The sequence below is a fragment of the Sminthopsis crassicaudata genome, chromosome 1 (genome assembly GCF_048593235.1).
Source record: "Sminthopsis crassicaudata isolate SCR6 chromosome 1, ASM4859323v1, whole genome shotgun sequence".
NCBI classification, from domain to species: Eukaryota; Metazoa; Chordata; class Mammalia; order Dasyuromorphia; family Dasyuridae; genus Sminthopsis; species Sminthopsis crassicaudata.
In genome coordinates, this window is record NC_133617.1 from 135809756 (window position 1) to 135832883 (window position 23128).

The 23128-nt window shown below is 32.9% G+C and overlaps 1 protein-coding gene across 1 annotated transcript in view; it reads left to right on the forward strand.

Annotated features, from left to right (window-relative positions):
- Positions 1-23128, forward strand: part of DPYS (dihydropyrimidinase) — a 108157-nt gene that overhangs the window by 5007 nt on the left and 80022 nt on the right. The window contains exons 2-3 of the mRNA XM_074267199.1: positions 13422-13580; positions 19622-19801. Coding sequence (XP_074123300.1) covers positions 13422-13580; positions 19622-19801 — 339 coding nt within the window. The remainder of the gene's footprint in view (positions 1-13421; positions 13581-19621; positions 19802-23128) is intronic.

Genomic DNA, 23128 nt, shown 5'->3' on the forward strand with positions numbered 1-23128 from the left:
AAGGAAATAGAGGCTCATACTAAGATTATTAAATCCTACTGAATATTTCCAAGCTAGTCAAGGTTCTTCCTTTTTTTTTTTCCTGAGGCTGGGGTTAAGTGACTTGCCCAGGGTCACACAGCTAGGAAGTGTTAAGTGTCTGAGACCAGATTTGAACTCGGGTCCTCCTGAACTCAGGGCTGGTGCTCTATCCACTGCGCCACCTAGCTACCCCTGAAGCTTCTTTTTTTTATAGAATCTATGTTCCTCATCATTTTCTCTCCCTGTTGAGGGTCTTGAAAGTAGCAACAGACCAGTATCCCAAGTTATAGAGCAGATTTAAGAGTTAATGAAGATATTCTTTCTTTTCAAGAGACAAGTCAGTTTGGATTAATATGATCCTCCTATCATTATAACAATAAAAAGTCATCTATTCAGTCCAGCTACATGAGTTGATGATATATATCACCAATTGTATGTATATATATAAATTTGACTGAAAATAAGTGAGGCAGAGGTGAATTATAGTGTCCTCTTCATTCCAAATAACTATGAGGTAACTTGGTGTCTAGTATAATTAAATCATTGTTTAAGTAAACCAAATAAGCATACTTCTAAAAACATGTTAGGATTTGAGGTCCTTTCAAATTTTTGACATTCTTTGATTTACAAGGAGAACATTTTGGATCAAGGTGATTCTTGCAGATCAGAAATTGTCTTTGAGGATCAGAGCCCATGAGGAATTCTTGATTTTTTTTTTTTAATTTTTCTGTGTTGACTCCATAGATATTCTTAAAATTCCAAGTGAGGATCATAATAAATGATTTCCCCAGGATGTGTATGTGTGGGTGTGGGGGTGTGTGGGTATACTGAATTTCTAAGAATACATATGATAGGAACTGGAGGCATTCACCTACATAATTTGGACTTTCTAAATCTGGGATTATTGCTATTGATACAACTCAAAAGTATTTAAAGGTAACCACAAGGCTAAATTTATTGGGGATGGTGAGTAAATGGTGAATGACGAAAGGTATATTCTGAGGTTTCATTTACCTGTCTCAGAAATAGAAAAAAAAAATACTATTTCAGAAATGCTTCACCTTTGTACTACAAGGAACTATAGCATTGAATTTGATCTTGATGAAAATGATTTGCTTAAATCCTATTTCTCTGAGAAATAACAGAGGCACACTTATGTGTACTTGTACTCACCTCTTCTAAGGATGTAAATATGGTTATTTAAATTAATTGAAGTCAAGAAATTCAAAGGGATATGTCATAGTCTCATGAGACAGCTAGACTAGAAACTGTTTACTTTATTAATCCATAAAGCTATTCATTTAAAAGCCTTTATAAATAAGAGATATTGCTTGTGGTACTTTATTCATTGATCACTGAAAGGTAAAGGTATCCAATTTAAAAACTAAAATATAGGCTAGTGAAAGATTACAGATTTTTGAATCTAATATATGTCAGAAGCTGGTTTATGAGTTAAAATTGATTCACCGAATTATCAGTAAAAGCTTTTTCTCCTGAAATAACTAATGAAAATAACTTTGTACTTAAAAGAAATCATATTTCATTTCTTTGACCTGTACTGAATTACAGTAGCCTTCCAATAATTCAATATCTGTGAGTGAGGACAGTACAATTTTTTTCAATTGAATATCAAGAATTAGATAAACCTGAAGGATTTATGACTTTGCTTTTTGCTAAGTCTGTTGCTAAGAAAGTGAATTGCAAAAGCTTAGTTAATTATATGTATATATATGTATATATATATATATTTAATTTTTATTTTATTTGAAAGTAATGATATTGTTATTAATGCACTTCTATGTGTGTGTGGATTTGTATTAAAAACTTGACAGTACCATTAGTTAGTAAAGGAATTATCAAAAAATTTAAGACAATATGTTGGGCACATACTTTTAAAGAAAAAAAAAAACTAAAAATAGTTAAGAAAGAGAACTGTGCCTCATTGTGGGGACTTTCTAGTAACGTCACAAAGAACAAGATAGTGTAACATGATTAAATGCACATTTTGGATATTATTTGAAATACTCATGAATATCACTTTATCTAAGAGATGTATTCAAACAAAATTGGTTACAAATTGAATTCTGTTTTTTGTGACCTGCCAAAAAATTGGTCTGGAAGTCAGGAGAACTAGATTCTGCTTCTAACTCTTTTACTAACTCTATGACTTCAGTCATCAGTTAGCCTCTTCAGGATTCAATTTCCTCATCTGTAAAATGGAATTAGATTAAATGAACTCTAAAGCTCTCTCACTCTAATAGTTGATGATTCCATGATACTATTTTGTAGATACTACTAGACTCAAAACCACATGAGAGCAAGGACCATGTCTTTAGTTTCCTAAATGAGAACCATAATCCAATTCAGCCAATTAGACAGCCATCCAACAATAAAAATCTAGTGGACATAGTGTACTTATTGTCTAAGCTATGCTGTGCAGTTGCTATGCAGGACCACCCAAGGACCTGGTCCATCAAAATATCTATTTTGCATAGACATTATGCATGTCAATGACCTAGTTCCAATACAGAATAGAAATAGTAATATTCTATCCATGTTTTTGAAAGATTACATTATAGAATATTAAAGTCTCTGAAAAATTAAACAGTATCACTTAAATGCTAATGGAGTAATACATGATGGTGAGAGTAGGCTTCAATATGAGACAAATTAGGAACTATGAAGAACTGAAAATAGGAAATCCTTAATGAAATGGATGACAGAAAAAGATGGATTGGTCAGTTGTTAAAAGTAAGGGATAACCAATAGATAAGTTCACAAATTTGAAAAGTATTTTTAATTAAAAGAAAATGAAGATACCTCCTAGATATTTGAGGAGGATAGGGATGAGTATGGTACAAGATGGCAGACATGGATGGATTGTGATTCACATCATTCAAGAGATTGATGAGATTACAACTCCATTTGAGTTTTTGAGAGAAGTTACATATATAAAAAAATTTTACTTAAATAAGATGGTTTGTATCAATAATGTTATAATGAAGAGCAGTTTATATTTCATAAAATTCTTATGTGATTTATCATTATAACAATAAATTATTTCATCAGCATTTCATCTGATTTAAGTAATGAACACCTTAAAATACATATACTATTTTATACATGCTCAAAATTTTTATTAATTTTCATATCCATTCAATAAATACTTATTAAGTGCCTACTAAATTCCAGCAGCTCTGTTAGTAGCTGGGGAAACAAAGAAACATCATCTGATATTTCCCCAAAAGTATTTATGTTCTTTTGAAAAAATATTATATATGTATACATATAACATATATGTATACATATGTATACACACATATTTTGTACAAATGAAGAGTGACTTCAGAGGCAGAGCACTAGTAATGAGTAGAGAAAGGAAAGGGAGATTGAGATAGCTTTCCTCCATCAAATGGTATTTGAGTTGAACTGAGAAGGAAACTAGAATATTTGTGAATAGAATGTTAGAAAGGGAAGTCATTCCTGACATGAGAAGATAGCCTTTGCAAGGAAGTATTAATAGAACATTGAATATCATGGACAAGGAGGCCAATTTGGATACATTGTAGTATATATGAGGATAGGAGCAGCTAGGTGGTGCAGTGAACAGTATGCTGGGTGTCTAGATTTAGGAAGAACTAAGTTCAAATCTTGTCTCAGACACTTTATAGCTGTGTGGTTGTGGACAAGTTATTTAATCCTATTTGCTTCAATTTCCTCAATTATAAAATGAGCTTAAGAAAAAAATTGTAAACCACTCCAGTATCTGCCAAGAAAACTATGAAGTGGGTCATTAAATGACTAAACAATATTGTGCAACATACCAGGAAAACTAAGATGTAACCAGATTACAAAAGACTTTAAAATATAAAGAGAATTATTATTATTTTTTTAAATCCTGAAAGAGATTATTTGTCCAAGAACTAGTAATTATTTAAACCAGAGGGCTTTAAACTGGATGGAGCATATCCAACAATGTCTTTTGGCTAAGTAGAATATGATCCCCTATCCATATGAATCATGGAAGAAAGTGACAAAAGTTCATCTAAATAGAAAGGCCCATTAGAGAAAGTAGGGTGGAAAGTAGCTTTTATGAAATGAAATTTTAAGTAACAAGGAATAATGTTCAAAATTCTGCTAAAGTTTTTTTTTTCCCCCCCCCAAAGGTCACATTATAAGCTTCTTTTTTTCTTTTACTTAAATTCATTGGAGCCTATGATTGATTGTACTGAAACTTGTCATCTATTGCAGAAAAAGTTTAGAACCCAGAAAGCTATGAAGCCTTAAGATGGAGTACATGCTTAGGTACTATGGTAATACATGACTCGGAACGAAATAAATTGGATGGATAAACTATGTTATGTAATATTATGATCCACTCTTTGCTAGAGTTTATCTAAATTTAAATCCCATTACATTTTACATCTGAGATAGCATTTTCTTTTTCTAAAGAGAAGGTTTTGGATAAATTGGAAGGTTTTCAGAGAAGAAAAACTAAAGTAATTAGGAACTGAAAGGCTTGATTTATGAGAAAGGTAAACAGGGGGCAGTTAGGTGGTGCAGTGGATAGAGCACCAGCCTTGAATTCAGGAGGACCCAAATTCAAATCTGGTCTCAGACACTTAACACTTCCTAGCTGTGTGACCCTGAGCAAGTCACTTAACCCCAGCCTCAGAGGAAAAAAAAAAGAAAAGAAAAGGTAAACACATTTTGTTTGGCCAACTGACAAAATATAAGTGCAGAGAAATTTATTTTGGGTGAAAACAAGTAATATAGGTAGATAGATAGACGCATATACATGTATACATACATATATGTTAGGACCTTAGATTTTATTGGTAGGAACTACTTCTATTTTGGTAATTCTATCCATTCAGATGGGCTGGTCTTTAATTTATAGCCTTATGGGAGTTGCATGGAGCATTAAGAGATTGTTACTGTTATGACTGACTACATGTTTATCTGTATCAGACTTAGGGCTTGAATTCATAGCTTTCTGAATCCAAGAATAGCCTTGAATCCAGTAGTGAAAAAAAGTCCCAGATTTGAGATCAGTAGACATTGATTCAAATATTATTTCTGTCAGCTAGTTACTGTGTATGACTTTCTATATGTCATTCAATCTCTCCAAGTTTATTTTCTTTATCTGAAAAATAGTGTGTGTGTATATATGTGTGTGCGGGGTACAGTCGGACCTAATGGCTTCTAGGGTCCCATCCATTTCTAAATCTTTGATCCTCTGATCCAAGATTCTATGCCCATTTAACAAGAAAACAGTAGCTCTTTTTAGGGAATAAAACAATCTTCCTAAAGAAATAATTATTCATGTTGTCAAGAATTTTCCTTCTCTTAAAATGTTTGGTGACTCCTGATAAAGATATCTGGAAAGTAGAGAACAACAACAAGAAGAACAATGTAACAACAACAACAACAATAAACCCTCCACTAATTGGCATGATTGGAGAATGTAGTTTTTTGGTTAACTAAGTAGAATTATAGTGCATCCTTCTAAGATAGAGAAACAAGGAATAAGGGAGAGTTTGACCTTGTCTAAAGACAAGGGGAGAAGGTATATGGATCTGAATATCTCTTTCTTGTTTCTGCTTTAAAACACTGGATTTCTGGGAGAGGTGATCTAACAAACTGATGAGGTCAGAGGATTGAATGAATGAATGACCACTTTGTTATATTTCCTGAGCAAATATACAGGACTGCTAATCTTTGATAGACATTGTTCTTTCATTCCAAAACATTCAATAAGTCATTTTGGGAGGGAGTAACTATTCTTCCCAAGAATTAAAATTCTCTAGGAAGGAAAAAAAAAGTTAAAAAGGGGGAGGGTTCACCTAGATGGCTCAGTGGATAGAGTACCAGCATTAAGGTCAGGAAGACCTGAGTTCAAATCTAATCTCAGATACTTAATACTTACTAGCTGTGTGACCCTGGGCAATTTATTTCACCCCTATTGCCTTGCAAAACAAAATTACTAGGAAGAGCAGTCTACTGGTAGACGACCTGTGATTCTCTCATCCCTTTTACCTAGGCTTTGTCAATAATTATCCATCTCTAAAATTCCCCTAGGAGATCTCACTCTCTGAAGGTTAAATAAGATTCAATTCATAATAAAAATTGCATGACGATGAGTATTATTCATAAGCTTGATGCCATTGCTTGACTCTTTATTCTGAGACTTCATTCTTCATCTGATGTGATGACTATATGGATAATGCTAATTAATTGCTTCTCTCCCCCATACTCTCCCTCATCTCCACTCCCAAGGGAGAATGACGAGTACTTTTTGGTTTTTCAGAGGTCAAGGTATAGGTGTGAACCTTCCAGTGGGAATGGGCCTCCTTACTCTTTTGTATCCCAGAGAAAGGGATGTTTTCCCTCTTAAATTCTTAAACTTAGATTCTTAAATTTTAAGACTAAAACATAGCTAGAAAATTAGACATAGCATGTAACTTAAATTGGAAAGCAAAAGTTACAACATTTGAATGTCTGGATTCTAGAATAATGCCCTTAATTTATGAAACTTCTCAGGATTTTACATTTTTTCCCTTTTAGGCCACTTTATGTTTTAGTTACATATATTTTTGTACATTTAAACCTAATGAATTACATTCATTTTCAACTGCCTTTCATCAGTAGCTCAATCTGAGCTTCATTCTGAGAACAACTTTTGATTAATCTTCAGAAGAATCTTATTCCCTTTCCCCTATTCAACTTTGTGGCTCCCTCAACACATTCTATTACTCCTTTTTATATTTTGCTTTCTGGAAGATTGTCTAATCTGTCACTGAGTCTCTTATTCCAAACCCTGCTCCCAGCATATTCCCAACAGGGAATTTCCTTGGGACTCTTTTAGGTGTGCATAATTATATCACTTGATTTGTTATGAAAAAGATCCCAAAATTATAGATTTAGAATTAAAAGAAATCTAAAACTTTCATTTTATATATGAAGGATATTAATTCTCAGAGATGCTCAGCATCAATATAATCTTAATTTATGATTTCAAATATATGTGACTCATTGTGCCAAATCAGTACTTCTCCTAATGGTTTTATAGAACTAGAGTCTTTTGGAATCGACATCTTCATTGCTGATTCTACATATAAGTGCAGAGGACACAGGGCAAGAAAAATAAATTTGCCTTCTTTTGCAAATATGATTAGGTTGCTAATAACTGAGCTAATCCATAAGCAATATTTTAGGAAGTTACAAGGGTCAGTATCCCTCAGCTTACTCTAGTTTAGACTGACCCAGAATAGCTGATGTTTCCATTTGGTGTTTCCCTACTTTTTCCTGATTAGAAGAAGAAAACTTGAATATATATGTATATATTCTGACTCTATTGTCATCTTTTCTTAGATTAGTATAGAGATCCCACTATAGATCATTTTGGGGGTATTTCCCTGTTAATTTCCACTTTAGGATGTGGTTCAGGAAATGGAGCTTCTGTACTTTTAGAAATGCAACACTCTATTTTATAGGCCATAAATCTATAGTCTCATAACCAGACCATTAATTGCAGTGTCAACACTCTTTGAAAGTGATCTCATTAAACTACAAAGTTAAAAATTCTTTCTAATGGTTTAGAGCATGCAGAATACACTGAAAAAGAAAATGAATTCTTTTCTCCCAACTTCATAAAATTACAGAATTGTAGTGTTAGGTAGGAGTCTTAGTAGCCCCACCACTCCAAACCATACCGCTCCCCCAAAGAATCTCTACTATAACATTCCTCTAAAGTAGTCATCTAGTCTTAGTTAGAAGGCCTTCAGTGAGAGAAGAAAATGACTCCCTAGCTGCCACCTATTCTATTTATGGGCAACTCCATTTGTTAAGAAGTTTTTCTTTACATTAAAACTATATTTTATTTGCTTCTTCCACCCATTACTTTTAATTCTTCCTTATGGATCCAAAAAGAACTAAGTAATAAGAAAATCATTTTTCTTCATGTGACAATTTTTCAAACAGTTGAATAAAGTTATATTTTCCCTGAGTTTTCTTTTCTTTAGGTTAAACATCCCCAGTTCATACAGATCAAAAGCTCCAGAAGTTTGTGAGAAACTATAAGCATCTATATATATATATATATATACACACACACATATGTATATATATACATACACGTATATATACACTTATATATATACACATACATATATATGAATTATATGTTTATGTACACACATATTATCTAAAGTGTAAACATTAGAGAAAATTCTAAAGAAATGGGACAGTTGAAAACTGCTTGCTAAAATAATCAGTGGTTTAAAAAATTAGATGTAACAGACAGTGTATAAGTTAAATCTCTCCTTTCCTAGTCCTCCCAACTCTTTTTAAAGAATGCAAGAATAGACATATCCATTCAAATGCATTAAACATAATTCTGCTTCTGCTAACTTTATGTCACCCTAGTAACAAAATTTTTATTGGCCTTGAATTTGGCTTTTGGGATTTTAAATAATATTTACATTTTTTTCTTATGTTCCTTAGTTGCTACTTGGGGAGGGGATAATTTGGAGGCTTACATTTTAAAAATGAGTTCATTGCCATAAGTATTTAATAATAGGTTACAGGGATATTGTCAGTTTCTTTAGAGATTACAACCCTCCTATATTTTTTCTCCCTGTTTAGTTCTTGGGTTTTTTTTTCTTTGCCTACATCTATATGCACCAAAGATTTCCTTCATTTAATAATCCAGGAAAAACACATATTTCCTCTTTATAAGATATCTCAAAAATCTTATTGCAGGTAAAAGCTATTAAAGTTAGTTGACTATTTTTCTCCCTTTCTTATATTCTTCAATACCAATTCCATCTCATCATTTGACATATTATGAACTTAGATGCTATGGACCTAAATGTTTGGGTGCCATTGCCATCAATAATGAAAGCTAAGGAAGAAGACAAGGAGATTGTTGAAGGCAACACCATTTTGAGAAAGTTGAGAGATCTTATCTCTAGATATTTGAAAAGGAAGTTCCTGAATCATTACAAAAATCACAGATAGTATTATTACCTCAAAAATGCAATTAAGACACTATTTCAAAGTCCGATTCTTTTTGTACAACAAAACAACTGTTTGGACATGTATACATATACTGTATTTAATTTATACTTTAACATATTTAACATGTATTGGTCAACCTGCCACTTGGGGGGGGAAAGAAGGGGAAAAATTAGAACAAAAGGTTTGGCAATTGTCAATGTTGTAAAATTACCCATGCGTATATCTGGTAAATAAAAACTATTTTAAAAATGCAATTAAGTAGAGTGGGAGAGAAGTGGAAAGGGAACAGGGAAGGGTATTTATATACAAGTTAGAAATACAAGAAATATATTTATTAACATAGAATAAACTCATATAGGAGATGACAAGACACAAGTTCATTCAAGTGGTTTATTCAGGTGGGAGGGATTGGTTTCCATTCATAGATTCTATGAAATTTAGCCTCCTTTAAGAGGAGATTGTCACAGTAGTCTCCAGACCACTAGATTTTATCTTACAATAAGCCTGGAGACATTAATAAGCCAGGATTTAAACCTGATTCCTAGACTCTCAATCTACTACTCTTTCCACTGTGTTGTACCTAGTGATTGACCTGTAAGCATTTAGGTGAGACTGTAGTTAAAGCAATGAATCTGGAGTTAGAAAGCTATGATTTCAAATCCTACGTCAGAAATGTATTAATTGTGTGATTGTGGAAAAGGTATTATCTCAATTTCTTCATTTCTACTTCCTAGAAAATTCAATTAAAATATCATCTCAGCTGTTAGTGTCCCCCAAATTATTTTCTATTTTGTATATATTCTGTATTTAATGTGTCTTGAGACAGTTACTCCTCCCCTACTCCCATTTTTTAATTTTTATTTTTGAACATTAATATCTTAATTATAGAAGATTTTTAATAAATGTGTGTTGAATGAATGCATATAGAATCCAGAGAGTCAATTATATATATGTGATGTGTGTGTGTGTGTGTGTGTGTGTGTGTGTGTGTGTGTGTACATACACATGCACCAAAATACCTAGGACTTAGAGAAGCCCAAGAAGTAAGTCCAGAAGAGAGTAACTCTAGATAGAGTCTTAGAAGGGAAAAAAAGATCCTAGTCACACAAGATACAGGAATACCTTGAGGAAAAAAAGGAAGCAATTGAAATAAAATAAAACAATTGGGAAAGAATGACAAGGACAACTGATAGCTTAAAAGAGATTGATAACAATCTAATCAAAGAATTGAATTCCCTGAAAATTATGAACCAAAAAGAAAACAACTCTGTGAGACAATAAATATTAAAATAAAATTAAAATATTGCAAAAAGAAGAGAAGAAAATGTAAGGTATTTACAATAAAAAAATCCACCTGGAAAATAGGTCAAGTTAATCTAAGAATGATCAGACTGCTGGAAAACTATGATGAAAAAATTTTATGTATTATTTTGTAAGAAATAAGGAAAAAAAAACTAAACAGATCATGTAGAACTGAAGGGGAAAATGAAAACAATAAATCCTTTGATCACCTCCCAAAAAATATCCTCAAATAAAAATTCTTAGGAATATGATAGTCAAAATCCAGTTCAAATAAAAACTATTATAATTAGCTAAAAATAAAAAAAGTTCAAATACTAAGGGGTCATAGTCAAGATCACACAAGATTTTTCAGCAGCCATTATAAGAAGGAAAAAAAACTTGGAATACAATATATTAAAAGGCGCAAAATAAAGACTTAGAACCAGAAATAATCTGTCTTATAAAATAAAGCATAATTCTTTCCCCAGACATATATAAATATGTCTGGAGGAAGGTGCCAAGAGGACTAGACCTTTAATGAAATGGAGGATTTATGATCATTCCTTATAAAAAGGCTAGAAATGAGTAAATATGTTAAAATGGAGACAAGATTAATTATTTAAGAAGGAAAAGAAACAAGTGTCTTCTTAAATCTCTGATGTCTTCAAGTCATTAAAAAATTAGAAAGCAGAAGTTATAGAGGTGAATTTGTTCTGTTTCTATTGTTTTAGCAGAAGAAAGAAACAGAAAAGGAAAAATAGGAGCTAAACTAGAAGAAAGGAGGAGGAAAGAGAAGGAAATCATTATTTTATGTAATAGCAATACGTGAGATTAAAACAACAACAACAACATGCAAACATGGAGGAAGGGACAAAGGAATAGACTTACCAAAATTTTCAATTTCATCTGAACTGCACAAAGGAATATTGAATATTCCTATGCAAACACACCCATAGAACATAATGCAGATTTCTTAAATTCAATAGATTTAAGGAGAGAGGAGAAAATGTTTTAAGCGGATGAGAAAGATAGTTGATGGATTAGCAATAAACATAACAAAATTTAGAGTTAGAAGTGGAGCATGAGAAGGGATTAAAAGAAAAAGAAAAAAGAAAAACCTGTGATTGGATGTGGGACAAGGAGAATAGGGACAATGGAATAGAAGTACATGGCATCATTTATATATTATAAGTTTAAACAAATATCTTTTGCAACATTTTATTTTTTATTTTTTTATTTTTTGCAAGTGGAACATGGGAGAGAAAAGAAAAAAAGTATGAATACAGAAAGAAACATACAATTAACAATCATAGCCAGGAATGTGAATGGAGTCAACTCACCAATAAAATGAAAGAGTAGTACAGAATATATTAAATAGTAGAATGCAATAACATATTTTTATTAGAAACACACTTGGAATATTAAAATTCACAAAGAATTAAAAATGCAAGGATATAACATCTATTATGTTTCCAGTAAACTCCAAAAAATATGGGTAGCAAACAGATAAGGTTATAGTAAAAACAGATATGATTAAAAAGAAGTAAACAGGGAAATTATACTATACTTAAAGGCATAATAAATAAATATAAACAATAAAGATTAAACAAATATGCACTAAATTGAATAGCATATAGAATTATATCTTAAAGGAAAAATTAATTGAATTGCAAAGAGAAATAGATAGCAAAACTATAATTGTGAGAAACCTCAGTGTACCTTTTTCAGATCTAGATAAATCTGACAAAAATGATAAACAAGGAATAAGAACTTTAGAAAACTTGTAGATGATAATAGATATCTGGTCATTACTGAATAGGAATATGAAGAAATTAATAAATTTACTTAGCTGTGTATTTTTAGAAAAATATGACCATGTACCACTATACACCTCTCAGAATGGCTTAGATGATAGAAAAAGTTAATGATGAATGTTGGAGGGAATGTGGGAAAACTGGGACACTAATACATTGTTGGTTTAGTTGTGAAATGATTCAACCATTCTGGAAAGCAACATGGAACTATGCCCACTGGGCTATCAAATTGTGCATATCCTTTGATCCAGCAGTGTCTCTTTTGGATCTGTATCCCAAAGAGATCATTAAAAAGGGATCCACATATGAAAAAATGTTTGTAGCAGCCCATTTTATAGGGGCAAAGAACTGAAAACTGAGTAGATGCCCATCAGCTGGGGAATGGCTGAATAAGTTATGGTACATGAATATTATGGAATATTATTGTTCTATAAGAAATGATCAGCAGGATGATTTGGAAAAGCCTGGAGAACTGATGCAAAGTGAAATTAGTAGAACAAAGAGAACATTGTGCATAGCAACAAGAAGATCATGCAATGATCATTTCTGATGCATGTGGCTCTTTACAAAAGCGAGGTGATTCAGGCCAGTTCCAATGGTCTTGTGATGGAGAGAGCCATCTGTACCCAGAGAGAGGATTGTGGGGACTGACTATGAATCACAACATAATATTTTTACTTTTGTTGTCGTTGTTTGCTTTGCATTTGGTTTTCATTCTCATTTAGTTTTCCTTTTTGATTTTTGTTGTGCAGCATGATAATTGTGGAAATGTATAGAAGAATTGCAGTGCTTAATGCATATTGGATTGCTTGCTGTCTAGGGGAGAGGATGAGAAAGATGGATAAAAAATTTGGAAGACAAGGTTTTACAAGGATAAATGCTGAAAACTATCCATATGTTTTGAAAAGAAAAAGCTTTAAAAATAAAAAGTTAAAAAAAAAAGAAAATATGACCATGTATTAAGACATAAAAACTTCACAAACATTGAAGATTAGAAATCATTGACATATTTATCACTGGCAATAAATACTATAAAATGTATTCAATAAAGAGTCTTTGAGGAAAATTAAAGATTAAATAATTTAATAATAAAAATGGATGATCCAAACAACAAATCATAGGGAAAAAAAACAGAAAAGTTCATTAAATAAAATGCAATAATACATATTTAATATTTTATTAGTGTTTGGGAAATTCATGGTCTAGAAAGAAAGTCTCAAAAATTAGCAATAAATAACTGAATAACTAATCTGCTAATTTGATGAAAATCTTTTGTGGTTTCAGGCAGCTTTGGCTGGAGGCACTACCATGATTATTGATTTCGCCATACCTCAGAAAGGCTGCTCCCTCATTGAGGCCTTTGACAAGTGGAGAAGCTGGGCAGATCCCAAAGTCTGCTGTGACTATGCACTTCATGTTGCAGTTACATGGTGGAGTGATCAGGTAGAGGGAACAAGAGTCATTAAGTAGAAATTTATCATTTATCAGTTTGTCATAATATTCTGTTTTAGGCATGTCCTAAATGTTGGGTATACAAATGTGAAAAAGAAAAAGTCTCTGCCCTTGAGGAGCTTATAATCTAATGAGGAAAAGATAGACCATGAAAGGAAGATAAAAGGGGAGAGGGAAGGGCATGGAGGCATGATGGAGACATGCAAAGTATTATAGCCAGGTGAGAAATGAGGAGGATTGGCTTGAGCATTTTCTTTAAATAGAGGTTTGGGGAAAAGCTCTTCACTCTGCTTTTCAATCAGAGCTTCCCAAGGGTACAGAATGTGATGAGATGTGACTACTAAGGCTGATGTGATCTAGCTGTATGATGAAATTCCTAAGGGCATGGTGGAGAAGTCCAAAGAAATATTGTATCTGGGTAAGAAATGAATAATTAAATAGAATTGTGTGTGGGAATTTAATAGTAACAATTTGGGGCACATTTACATGTAAAATTAGTTATGGGACATTTATACATTAAGAGTAGTATGGAGAAAAAGATTCCCTCTGGAGTTCAAATAGAGTATTACCCTTGAATGCTCCAGTACAGTTTTGGCCAAGGGCAAAACACGCTTTTATTTAGTTCATCTATTTTAAATTACTAGATTGTAAATATTTAATGGCAAGTGTATGTTCTCTTATGTTTTCTTCATCTATCTGTCTATACATCTGTTGGCTTTTGATGATACACAGCAAAATGATTATATATGACAACTCCTCAAATAATTGACAGTTCTTAGATACACTAATGTTCTTTTTTTCTTCACAAAATTTCCATTTGGCTTGATCTTGAGGTGTTTCACTGTCTTAGTTGCTTACTTCTATATAGTTCTTCTATATAGTTGTCAGATTATCAATTACCTTACTAAAATCAGTGCCCAGAGTTGAATATTACAGTCCAATCAGGACAGAGTAAGACAAAACTCTGTTGTCTTTACAACAGAGATATCTGGCAATTACTGAATAGGAATATGAAGAAGTTAATAAATTTACTTAGCTATGTATTTTTAGGAAACTATGACCATGTACCACTACATACCTCTCAGAATGGCTTAGATGACAGGAAAAGTTAATGAGGAATGTTGTTTTTTCCCTGTTCACTATGCTTCTCTTACACCAGCCTAGGATAAAACTAGTTTTGTTTTGGTTGATTAGTTTTATTTTTAACTGTTATGTGATTGGCTAATTCATTTTTCATTTGAAGCCCTTACCATTGATTAGTAACTGAAGAAAAGATCCCTAACATCTCTTGGAATTTTTGTTTTATTTTCTTATGGTTGTTCAAGACTTCTAGTGGATAGAGAATTTTTCATCTATTTCCTTTTCCTATCCAGATGCTATGTTTTAATACACTAATAAAAAGGTCACAAATCAAAGTGGTCTTTAGGGAGAGAAATGAAGGAGGATGTGAATTGCTAGAAATAGGTGGTATTCATTTGGTTTGGTTCACACAATTATAAATAAAGAGCTGATAGGGATCTCAGGGTCATCTAGTACAACTTCCTAATTTTATAGATGAGAAAATGGAGACTCTGGGAGGTCAAGTATCTTACCTTAAATCATATATATAATCATATATATATATATATATATATATATATATATATATATATATATATATATATATATATATATATATATATATATATATATATAGTAGATGGTAGAAATAGGATTTGGATCCAGATTGTCATGCTTAAGAGCTAGTGTTATTTCCACTTTTTCTAATTGCCCCAAAGTCTCTGGAATGTTTTCCTACAACTCTTAGTGATATTTACTATCAAGTAAGCAAACATCTCTGTTGCTGTTACCTGATCAACAAATTTTTGTCTCATTTCATCAATAAGTCACTTAACATCACTTAATAATATTAAAAACAACAACAAGAATAACAATTAAGTTACATGGAAGGTTTACAATGTATTTTATATATGTCATCTCCTTTGACACTCATTATTAACTCAATTTTACAGGTAAGGAAATAGAATCTAGGAGGTGCTAATTAATTTCCAGAGTCACACAGCCTTCACTACATAATGTCCTACCTAATAGCCCCTCAGATACACGTCATCATTTCGCGGAGAAAAAAATAACTGCTTCCTTCATAGATGATCCCTTTTCAGGAAGGGCCTCCTAGCTGTCTCCTGACTCCAATATTCAGTGGTTATTTTTCCATTTATTTTGTTCCTTTTTTTCTTCCTTCATACACAATTCAGATCCATTTTATTCTCTCCCTTTCCCTTTTCAGCCTTTTTCAGCTCATTTCCTTCTCCCTCATCCACCCTATCATCCTCCAAGTAATTGGAGCTAGAAAGTGTTAAATGTCTGATGTCAGATTTGAACTCAGGTCCTCCTGACTTCAGGGCTGGTGCTCTATCCACTGTGCCACCTAGCTGCCCCAGTTTCAGTTGATTTTTAAAGTAGTTCATTTTCTCTGTCTCCTTAAGCTTGAGTCCAAACATTCTTTCTTCTCCTTAAGTTCTTTACCTTTTTGCCTCTATATGTCTCAAGTATGAATCCAGATGAGGCACTTATAATCTATGACTTTATGTAAAACTTCTAATCTCTTTGGACCTCAATTTCCTCATCTATAAAATAAGAAGTTAGACTAGATGACCTCTGAAGTCCCTTGCAGATCTAAACCTGTGATTCTATATTAGGAGGAGAGGATGAGAAATAGCCAAGTCCAATTTCAATGACATCTCCTCTGTACCCATGACCAACACTAGGAAAATCTTGTAGCCCAGAAGGTAATACAATAGGCAGCTGTGGATTTTCTTTCCTTGGGCACAGCTGCCCATAATTTTTATGTCATAGGTCCCAAAATTCTAACAATTTGAACCTGTTTTAAGAATTTGCAAATACCCTTTAAAGATTAGTTTCTTCTTCTCTTTGAGGACCAATGACATAATGACTTTCTATTTACAAATGAATAAATGTAAAATCATTTATTAAGGGCTTTCTGTGTGCCAGGCAGTATGCTAAATACTAGGGAATACAAGTATGAATTTCAAGGCAGACCTCATTTCCAACCTTATATATGCATTTCTAAGAAGGAAAGGCAGCATATATAATGGTATACTGGCCAAGGAGAAGTGTTTTGGTGAGGGAAGTGAAAGCAATTATAAATTGAGTCATAGAGTGAGTATTTGACATGTCCTTTTGAAGAATGGCAGCCAAGGAGTGTAATAGAGTACTGGGTTGCAATTAGAAAGGCTCATTTTCTTTAATTCAAATCTGGTTTCAAACTAATTGTGTGACCCTAAACAAACTATTTAATTCTGTTTACCTCAGTTTCTCATCTATAACCTGAACTAGAGAAATAAATGACAAACCATTCTAGTATCTTTTCCAAGAAAATCCCAATAGGGTCATATACTTTTGGGCATTATTGAAAAACAACTGAAAAACAATTACCAGTTGCTGGTACCAGTAACCAAATGCTGATTTGATTTGATCCAAGAGGTAGGAAAAAAAAAAAGGTAATGGTGGTGGGAATGGACAGGGAAGGGGGTAGTTTTGCAAGGATGTAGCATGAAGTGACTAGGTTTGGTTAGAAATGTTGAAGACTCAAGATCCAATGTCTATCCTCTTTTATCATATATCCTATTGGAAATTTAACTATTCTTTTATTTCATTGTTTCTCATCTGTAAAACTGCTTCAATTTCAATCCTTCTGGACTCTTTGAGAAAGCCTCTTCACCCCTCTTCCCAGCTTCACCCTATTCTTCTTCTTCAGGTACTCTGGCTCAGTGAGCATTTTAAAAATAGCACCCACTCAATAAATTTGAACACTACAAAAAAAAAAAAAAAAAAAAAAAAAAAAAAAAAAAAAAAAAACACTGACAATAAAACAGTCAATGCAAAATAAGTTGTGCTCAAACACAGATTATATAAGATTCTATCATTCTTGCTTCCCCAGGCAGAAAATCAAAGTCTTGATTAAGTGAGATCTCATATTACCTAGTCACAAAATAGGTAGTGATTATCTCTGTTCTGCACCAAATCTGGATCATTTCATCTTCTGCTGATTCCAAATTCCCTGAATAATTTTAGTAGAATGCAATTCTTTATTTTATGCCTTAAAAATTATTGAATAGCCATTTTATGTTCTAGTAGACAGCAATTATATATTGCTTATAAGACTCTAATTCTAAATAGTGGGCAGCTCTTTATTTCAATTATTTATTTATTTGGAAGAGGGGAAAAGATGATATAGTATGAGGCCTCCAGTATGTTCATCAGTTTTAATTTTCTAAAACTGGTTGAACAACTTACTAGTTAAAAGCAAAACCAGAAAATGGATTGTTTCATTTATCTTTGAATTTTTTTTTCTCTGTTGCTCAGCCAGATACCCTAGTACTGATCAGATGCTATTATACTGATGTTGATGATCAAGGATCTCTTACCAGGGATCCCTTCCCAGGAAACTTTGTCAGAAGGCAGGGGATTAGTATGAGTGACCTCATACATTTCTGTCTAACTTTGTTTCTTTGATTGTCTCTCATCAAGGTATTGTGAGCGTTTATGACAATACATGAAATATATAATATGAGCCTTGAGGGAAAGGATCTAAGACATTTTATAGATGCTTAATATAGTATTTTATAGATGCTTATAAATGCTTATAGATGCTTAATAAATAATACATATGGAGGAAAGATACTTTATCCATAAACTCTATTGTTGTAATATGAAATGAAGATATATTCATTTGACCTTACAAATAGATTTTAAAAATTGTTAGATTTTCAGGCTTTAAAATATTCCATAGTCCTCCTCTTATTGATTAGTATTACTGCTGTTCTGAAGGCAATGAACATTATAGTTGCTCAAAAGCATGGGGCAGAATTTCAGTTTTAAAAAATCTTACCAATGGCAGTCACACTTTCTGACTCTAGATGTTTATCATTAAGCATCCTAAGGTTATAGATTATAACCTTAGAGATAATCTATTTCAAGCCCTTCTTTTTACAGATGAAGATAATGAAGTTTGGATTAAAATACCACTTGGACAAAAAGGTTAATGACTAGCCCAAGTTTCACACAAGTATTAAGTAGGAGGGCTGGGAATTAAATCTGGATCTCCTCATTCAAAACCAAACATTTTTAATGTGGTGTTCCACTTTATATAAATATTCATACATTAAATAAATAAGCTTTATAATTTGACAAATTATATTGTTGATTTGTAACTCAATTGCTTACATCTATTCAAATAATTGATAAGAGTTTCAGGAACTGAGGGGCAAAAACTGGCCAAAGGTCAGGGACAGAAAAGTCCTGAGCAGAAGGCTAGCACAATTCAAGAGTGGAAGCAAGGATGCCACTCAATGGAATGGAAATTAGGATCAAAGGCAAGGTGGGAGAGGGAAGAGAAATAGAGGCCTTTATTTTGGAAGTGGATATTTGGATTTTAGTGGACATTAGCAAGGTGTACCCCAATTGATAGCTAACTACTAATTGGAATACAGCAGTATCAGAACTCAAGATAAGGCCAGAAAATGAACCTAAAATAAACAGAGGACTATAAAAAAGACAACAAAGACTAAACTCAATGCAACCACAAAAACTTCTCAAATTGTGGTAAACAAAAATTGGCATTATGAGGGATGATTGAGTGACCTAAGTAAGAAAGGCAGAGACTAGTAGCACCAGCCCTGAAGTCAAGAGGACCAGAGTTCAAATCTGGTCTCAGACACTTAACACTTTCTGGCTGCATGACCCTAGACAAGTCACTTAACCCCAATTGCCTCAGAAAAAAAAAGGGGGGTAGACTTACTACCTGAAAGTGTCATGGCAGTAGGATAGGAATTTGGCTCTAAGACTCTAAATGACAAAGAAAGTGCCTCCTTGTATTGATAGAGAGAATTTCCTCTTTTTAAGATTTCCCTCAAGTCTAGGTCCTGTCTGTTTGCTTGCTTTGGTACCCAGTTTTGGGGAGTGATGACTATTATTTGGGTTCAAGAACCGTCCTATTTGTTCCCTTTCAGGTCAAAGAAGAAATGAAAATTCTAACACAAAATAAAGGAATTAACTCTTTCAAGATGTTTATGGCTTATAAAGACCTGTACATGGTTAGAGATGAAGAGCTATATGCAGCTTTTTCTCAGTGCAAGGAAATTGGAGCAATTGCTCAAGTCCACGCTGAGAATGGAGACTTGATTGCTGAGGTGAGTGTGTGCATTTCAAATCTGCAGACATGAAAGTGCCTACAGCTGTGAGGGAAGACAAGTGGTCTACTTGGTGCCAAAACAGAAAGCTTAAATTAGTAAACTCATTTAACGCTTCAGGTAAGAAGGAAATCCAGAACACAGTTCTCTGTGCTTTAACTGGAAATATGATTTGTGAGCATTGCTCACTTTCCCCTTCTTTTTATTTAGAGCTTCTTGGAGTTAAAATAAATACTTCCTTCTTTATAGTAAGCCATTATTGCATCTCAAGCCTTTCTTATTATAAAAATATTAATAATCCTCAATACATTTCTTAGTACTTCTTGTTTTGAGCCATTCAGAATGCTGGTGCAGAATCCCAGCATCTGGGAAAACAGCCATGCAATCTGAAAGCCTGAGTGTGGGTTGATTGAGGCAATGGACTTGTTTTTGGTCAGAAACTAAATCATAAAACGTATTCTGGAGAATGGAGAATTCTATTTCATATATATATATATTCTTATATACAATTCTATATTACTTCAGAGGTTCATGAGTTTTAGAATTTTAGAATCCTCATTTTAGCCTTAAAGTGATGTTCTTTGAGTCTAGGAAATTAAAAAAAAAAAAAACCACAAAAACTTTAAGTTTTTCAATATTATAGGCTTCTTTTGTAATCCTATGTATTTTATTTTATGCATTTAATAACAATATTTTGAGAAAGGATCCATAAACTTCATCAGGCTACCAAAGATACCCATGATACAAAGTTGAGAACCCTTATTTTAGAGAGAAGAAAGTGAGCTTATGATTTGGAGAAACCTGAGTTCAAGTGCTGAATCACTGGGTAAGCAGCTTAATGAGCTTAAGTTCCTAAACATTACTTATCTTACAGAGTTGTTGATCACATTATTAGATGTGTACCTCTTAAGTAATATCCATGACTGAATCCACAAGTTAAGAAGACAGAAACCCAGAAAGTTAAAACCTCCATAATTAACACTGGAGAACTTAAGACAAACAGATCTCATTTAGCATCTATATCCCCAAATGATTCCATGGGCCTAATATATTACAAATAGTCCTGCAGGGCTGAGGATTCAAGGTCAAGCTATTGGGACCCTATGATACTACTTATGTTTAAACTCATATGTACTCACTAAAGTCAGAAAACACTGCATTATCTAACCATGAGAAAGAAAAGAGAAAAGAACAGAATGGAGAAGGGGAAGAAAAGATTTAGAAAGGATGAAAGATAAATGCAGTTCTGTGAGCTTGAAACTAAAGGAAAACAAGCTTTGAATATGAGGGGAAAGGGACTGAAAATTCATCTGGGGATCATTCTCTTTTTTTCCCAAAATGTATCCAAGGCAAGAACCTTGGCCCATTCAATTCCAGAAACCCTAAAGTGAGGAGACTGAGGGGTCTCAGTCAAGCCAGCCTCAGCAAGCTGTGCAATAGTGGAAGAGAGAAAGAGCAAAAAGTGACCAAGATTCCTAAGGACAAATATGGTTGAAATCTGAATAAAAGCCTAGTGAATAAAAAATAAAAAAGCAAATAGGATACTAATAATGGAAGAATTAATAACGTTTCAAAGGGATATTTTAACATAAGATGGAGGAAAATAAACCAGGATAGCTCCAAGGAAAACTGTAATCTTGAGGACTACTAAGAGACCACAGAACAATAGTAATAAACTCAAGATAATTTTAAAAAGAAGCAAAAATTTCAACATGAATTCAGGAATGATTTTAAGTAGAAATATAAGTTCTCAACACAAATTTCCTAGTAAATTTTTTATTTTTAATGTACATTACTTTATGAATCATGTTGGGAGGGAAAAATTCAAACAAAAGGGAAAAACTATGGGAGAGATAAAAATAGAAAAAGAAGTGAACATAGCATGTGTTGATTTGTATTCAGTTTCCTTAGTTATTTTTCTGGATGCAAGTGGCATTTTCTGTCCAATGTTTTGGGATTGTTTTGGAGTACTGAACCAATGAGAAGAATTAAATCTTTTTTTAATGGTACCCATTTATTAAATTTCAGAATTAAATTAATTAGATAAAACATTCATTTAGAAAGAAAGCCATATAACATTACTGATGGCTGGGTTTACAAAAAGAAAATGAAAGAATGTAGTCCTATCCTTCCCTCTGTGGTTTCTTGCTCTACTACACTTACATAAATTTTATTTTATTTTATTTATTAAAGCTTTTTATTTTTCAAAACATATTCGTGGACAATTCTTCAACATTAGCCCTTGCAAAACCTTGTTTTCCAATTTTCCTCCCCTTCCCCCATGCCTTCCCCTAGATGGCAAGTAATCTAATACATGTTAAATATGGTAAAAATATATGTTAAATTCAATATATGCATAAATATTTATACAATTATCATTCTGCACAAGAAAAATCAAATGAAACCAGTAAAAAAAAAAAGAGAGGGAAGCAAAATAAAATGCAGACAACAAAAAGAGTGAAAATGCTGTTGTGAACCACCCTCAGTTCCTACAGTCCTCTCTCTGGGTGTAGAGGGCTCTCTTCATCACTAAATAATTGGAACTGGTTTGAATCATCTCATTGTTGAAGACAGCCATGTGCATCAGAGAATAGCAGAGGCAGGAGTTTTTCATTCTGAACCAGCTTTCTATCTACTATACAACATGTATGTACTTTATAATTAAGTATACAAGATCCAATGCATGTCCAGTGGTCTTTATTTGTAAGTAAGATCCACCAATGCATATTGTCATCAGGTAAGGCAAGTTGTGGTAATTCTTAAGATATTTGCCAAATCAAATGATGGACAGAATCAGCTACACCCAGAGAAGAAACACTGGGAAATGAGTGTAAACTGTTTGCATTTTTTGTTTTTCTTCTCAGGTTATTTTTACCTTCCGAATCCAATTCTTCCTTTGCAACAACAACAACAACAACAAAATTCGGGTCTGCACATATATATTGTATCTAGGATATACTATAACATATTTAATATGTATGGGAATGCCTGCCATCTAGGGGAGGGAGTGGAGAGAAGGAGGGGAAAATTCAGAGAAGAAGGGAATACAAGGAATAATGTTGTAAAAAAATTACCTATGCATATGTAGTGTCAAAAATGTTATAATTATAAAATTAATAAAAAAAAAGATATTTGCCAAATCAGAAGGTCTCTGACAATGCTTTGATGGACCTTTTAATATTCTTAGATGAATAGGAAGTCCTATCAATATGGTTGTGTTCATTTTCAGTCATGTCTGATTGTTCCCATTTGCAGTTTTCTTGCTAAAGAAACCTGAGCTGTTTGCATTTACTTTTCCATTGAATTTTTGAGTAAATTGAGGTAAAC